The sequence below is a fragment of the Temnothorax americanus genome, unplaced genomic scaffold (genome assembly GCF_048541705.1).
Source record: "Temnothorax americanus isolate GAGA-0224 unplaced genomic scaffold, ASM4854170v1 Scaffold202, whole genome shotgun sequence".
Classification (NCBI taxonomy): domain Eukaryota; kingdom Metazoa; phylum Arthropoda; class Insecta; order Hymenoptera; family Formicidae; genus Temnothorax; species Temnothorax americanus.
Genome location: NW_027509342.1, coordinates 46544 through 50574, shown reverse-complemented (window position 1 = coordinate 50574; position 4031 = coordinate 46544). Strand labels below are relative to the sequence as shown.

At 32.0% G+C, this 4031-nt stretch overlaps 1 protein-coding gene across 1 annotated transcript; it reads left to right on the top strand.

The window, feature by feature from the left end:
• Window positions 1-1454: 1454 nt before the first annotated feature.
• LOC143897588 (uncharacterized) lies at window positions 1455-2720 on the top strand. Its single transcript, XM_077406397.1, has 3 exons — window positions 1455-1768; window positions 1906-1977; window positions 2062-2720. Exons 1-3 carry the CDS (start codon window positions 1660-1662, stop codon window positions 2718-2720), a joined length of 840 nt encoding a protein of 279 aa, XP_077262523.1. The 5' UTR covers window positions 1455-1659.
• The last annotated feature ends 1311 nt before the right edge of the window (window positions 2721-4031 follow it).

The following is a 4031-nucleotide window of genomic DNA, read 5'->3' as shown; positions in this document are numbered from 1 at the left end:
AAATTCAAAATTTTATAAAGAAAGAACCTTTTTACCGATCATCGCCAAATTCAATACCAACCTACCCCCCTTTGATGATACTCTATCCATCAAATAACTTATATATTTTTTAGGTAGAAATCGGTAATTCCTTCATCGAACCTCGCCAAATTCAAAACAACCTTTCTTTAATAATACTCTATATAAGCTTTTTAGGCAAAAATCGGTCACCCCTTCACCGATCCTTGCCAAAGTCAATACCACTTTTAATGATAAAGGAACCCCGGTCTCCCCTACTTTATCCATAGAAAAAATAAACTTAATATCTCAAAATTTGCGGAAATTAGAGCAATTACGTAGATTTTTTTAGACAGAAATCGGTAACCTCTTTATTATTAGCAATTTTTCTAATTTTTTATATTCTTTAGTTTTTTTTACCTCTATTTCATACACAGTGTTTTATGGTTAAATGTCTTGACTTAAAATATGAACTTAGGACCTCAAAACAAGAAAAAATGTTCCTCTGGAGGTATCCTCGTAAACGCTTTGTTTAAGACATATTGACACCTAAACATTTTCATTATAAAATTTTATGAAATTAATCAATTCTTTTCTTCGTCAGTGAAAAATTAACAAGTTGTATATTTTGACCAAACTGACTTTAATGTCGAAGATTCTTACATTACATTAACTCGACGTTTCGATACTAGTTTTGTGTCCTTATCAAGAGATTTCTAAAAAGTATAAATAACGAAATCATTAGAAGCACATCGTTACAGAAACGAATGACGCACAAGAAACAATTAAAGTAAAAAGGAAATATCTACCTATCTCATCAAGTTCACGAAATTACTTTAGCCACACGTAAGGTTTTTGCAGTTTTAAAAACTTTGCCAAACATTTTAAAAAAGAGTCGCAATTGAGAGAGCCGTAATCATAATGCGAACGGAACTGACAGGTGACACATCGTTCCAAATCGAAAGACAGCGACTGACTAATTCCCGAAATATAAATAAGCGACTAAGTCAACAGAATAAAAACATACACATAGAGAAAAATTATTAAGTAGCTCTTATAATTCTATCGTATAGTGGATTATTGTGATTTCCAGTGTCTCATTTGTTCTTTTTTTTTATGTAAAACATCTCTGCAATCTCCCTCTTCTACACATTTTATGAAATTGTTCCTGAAACAGGTCCTGACATTAATTCTTTAAACAACGCCAGCAAATAATTCAAAATAAGTCGTTTTATTTCGACCCAACTGGCCAATTGATACAAGAATTGCACGACGTTTCGACCGAATTCCGGTCCTTATCAAGTGCTTTTATTCAAGTTACACCGATCCGCATAACAAAATTAATTGCATCGTTGACGTGGTGTCCTGACTACATCAAGACAAACGCAAAGCTAAACAAAAGAGAGAATTTTCCTGCCATCTATTTATAACCGTGTCATTGGTATTACTTATGCCGTTTTCGAGTGAATGCTCGAGATTCGCCCTAGAATTGCTCCGTGATCGCTCTTGGGTCAAATCATGCTCTAAATCATGTTCGAGTGTAATGCGATCGCACGTTGACGTCATCAGACGCCATCTAGAGTTATTCCGTGGTTATTCTGTTGATAAAGACGTCCATTGTTCTGTGCATTAATAAATAGTAAAAAAATTAAAAAATCAGAAATGGCTCTAAATTCAGAAGAAATAAAATTCCGAGGAATGGTGCTTGATGAAAATGATCAAATAATCGAAACTTCCGAAGGTATCCTATGTGAAGTTGCGATTGGACCAGGTAAGAACATTAACTTATCAGAATACTTTGTTTTTTTTTTGTGTTGTCCTTTATTATTAATCTGTTTTTATATGTGATTATTTTGTGTTTGGGTTATAATTGAAAACGTTAAAAAAAATATCTTCTTTTTTTAATAGCTGAAGAATATAAATTGGCGTATTTAACAAGGGAGACTTTAGGCATGGAGGAAACATCGGATAACCTCGAAGGTCAGTTCATACCACGCATATTTAAAAAATCTGTTTGTCAAATTACAATGAAAGTGATATTGATTACGTTTTATATTTTTTTAGATAAAGAAAATCTTGAGGATTTTAATACAGCTGGTACTTCTGGAAAGGGTGATGATCTTATTACAAACAGGGTTAGTCCTGCGATTCCTTCTTCTTCTGCAGTCATACTTCCAGGAACAAGTAACAAAGCCATTGCTTCAATAAAATGGACTGATGGTCAGACGAAGAAAATGCTTGCTTTATACAACGAGAACGTGGTGAAAATTGGACCAATGAAAAAATTCAGAAACAAAAAATTGATGTGGGAATGTATTGCTACGGATATATCAAACGAGTTTAAAATTTACGTAAGCGGAATTCAATGCGAATCTCGTTTCAAAAATGTCTTAAAACGTAAGACTGGTGCTGTAAAGCATAATAAACAATCAGGTAATGATCCCGTGGAAGTTCCATACCAAGACGAGATTGATGAAATTAAAAGTATGGATGACAGTATTAAACCTGAAGTTCTTGTGAGTCCTGGTAGCATTAAAGTTTTGAAAAACAACTCTCAAAAGTGTCTAGCAGAACAATCTCGTCAGGATAACAAGAAAAAGAAAACAGAAGATCCACTTATTACTGCATTTCGTGAATCGCAGGAAAGGAGAGAAGCCAACAGGCAACGTAGGCATGAAGAAAAACTTGCATTGTTGCGAGATTTCCTGAGTAAGAAGGAGTAAACTTGAGGAGTCAACTTTTAGTCATAGCGCATTTCATATTATAGTATATATTATAATATATTATCTCGTTATTATAGAGTTTTTCTAATATCTATTTATCTACATAATAAGGATAATGTAAACTTGTCAAATTTTTTATGAAAATTTTTGATATGTTATACAAATTTGAAATTTCTTTTCTACAGTTTCATCGAAATATCATTAATTAAATATCACAGGATACATTTTTTCAAATGTTCAAAATTTACAAAGCTATAAAATATCCATATACCAAAAACTGTGATATTTTTTTTTGATATTTTGATGCTGTATAAAGGAAGCGTGGCACTAGAAAATGATCGCACTGGAAGCAATTATACTTAACACTTAAAGACTAATTGAAAGACTAATTATTTTTCAGTGCCATGTCGGATTTATATTGTGATATTTTGTGCTGTGATGTTTTTAATGTATCCTGTGATATTTTTTTAAGATATTTCGACTCTTGACCTTTAATTTATTTTTTGAAGCTTTATGGTAAAATAATACTTGATAAAGACCATATATAAGTTTTTATAAGTTTTTGCGAATAATTTTATTGCTATGTATAATTAAACTATTATGAAGGAAGAAACAAATTAAAAGTTGTATTTGTTAAATTTGAATAAGATGAAGAAATCATCATAAATAAAAAAGTGTAAAGAGACTTTTTTAAATAAATGTTTTTAATTGGTCCATATATTCAATCGTTATATATTCTTTACAATTCACAATACATTTTCTTTTACAATGTCAATATTAATTATGTCATCATTTTGTGTTAAGTTTAGTAGTAGAGATTGAGTCAATTTTTATACAAATTGTCTAGCCAATTCATCACGTTTCAGCTGACCAAGTCTAGCATTGTCGTCATGATTTACAAAATTTTCTTGGTCGTTTCTTGCATTATTTTCTAACTCATTTAGAAAATCATTCCGTTCAATGCATAAATTGTGCATCACGCAACATGAAATTATAAATATTGATGTTTTCAAAACACGCCACATATCCGTCCGTATCAACTGCCTCCACCTTTGTTTCAGGAGCCCGAAAGCATTTTCAATTTTAACTCTTGTACGACAAAATCGGTAGTTAAATTCTCGTTGTTCTTCTGTCAAATCTCTATACTCTCGATATGGCGTCATGACGTTTTCATTTATTGGATATGCGGCATCTCCCAGTATATGAAAGTCTCGTCCCATCTGCAGCACTTTAGGCCGAATAAATGATAATGAAAATGTTCTTGCATCGTGGATCTTGCCTGGTACTCCGGTGAAGACATCCAAAAACTTT

Bases quoted from the DNA above. Each gene is read 5' to 3' on its own strand.
- LOC143897588 (XM_077406397.1), top strand. From the start codon at position 1,660: ATGGCTCTAAATTCAGAAGAAATAAAATTCCGAGGAATGGTGCTTGAT. The intron at 1,769-1,905 runs GTAAGAACATTA...TTTTTTTAATAG, and splicing joins TGAAGTTGCGATTGGACCAG to CTGAAGAATATAAATTGGCG. The intron at 1,978-2,061 runs GTCAGTTCATAC...ATATTTTTTTAG, and splicing joins AACATCGGATAACCTCGAAG to ATAAAGAAAATCTTGAGGAT.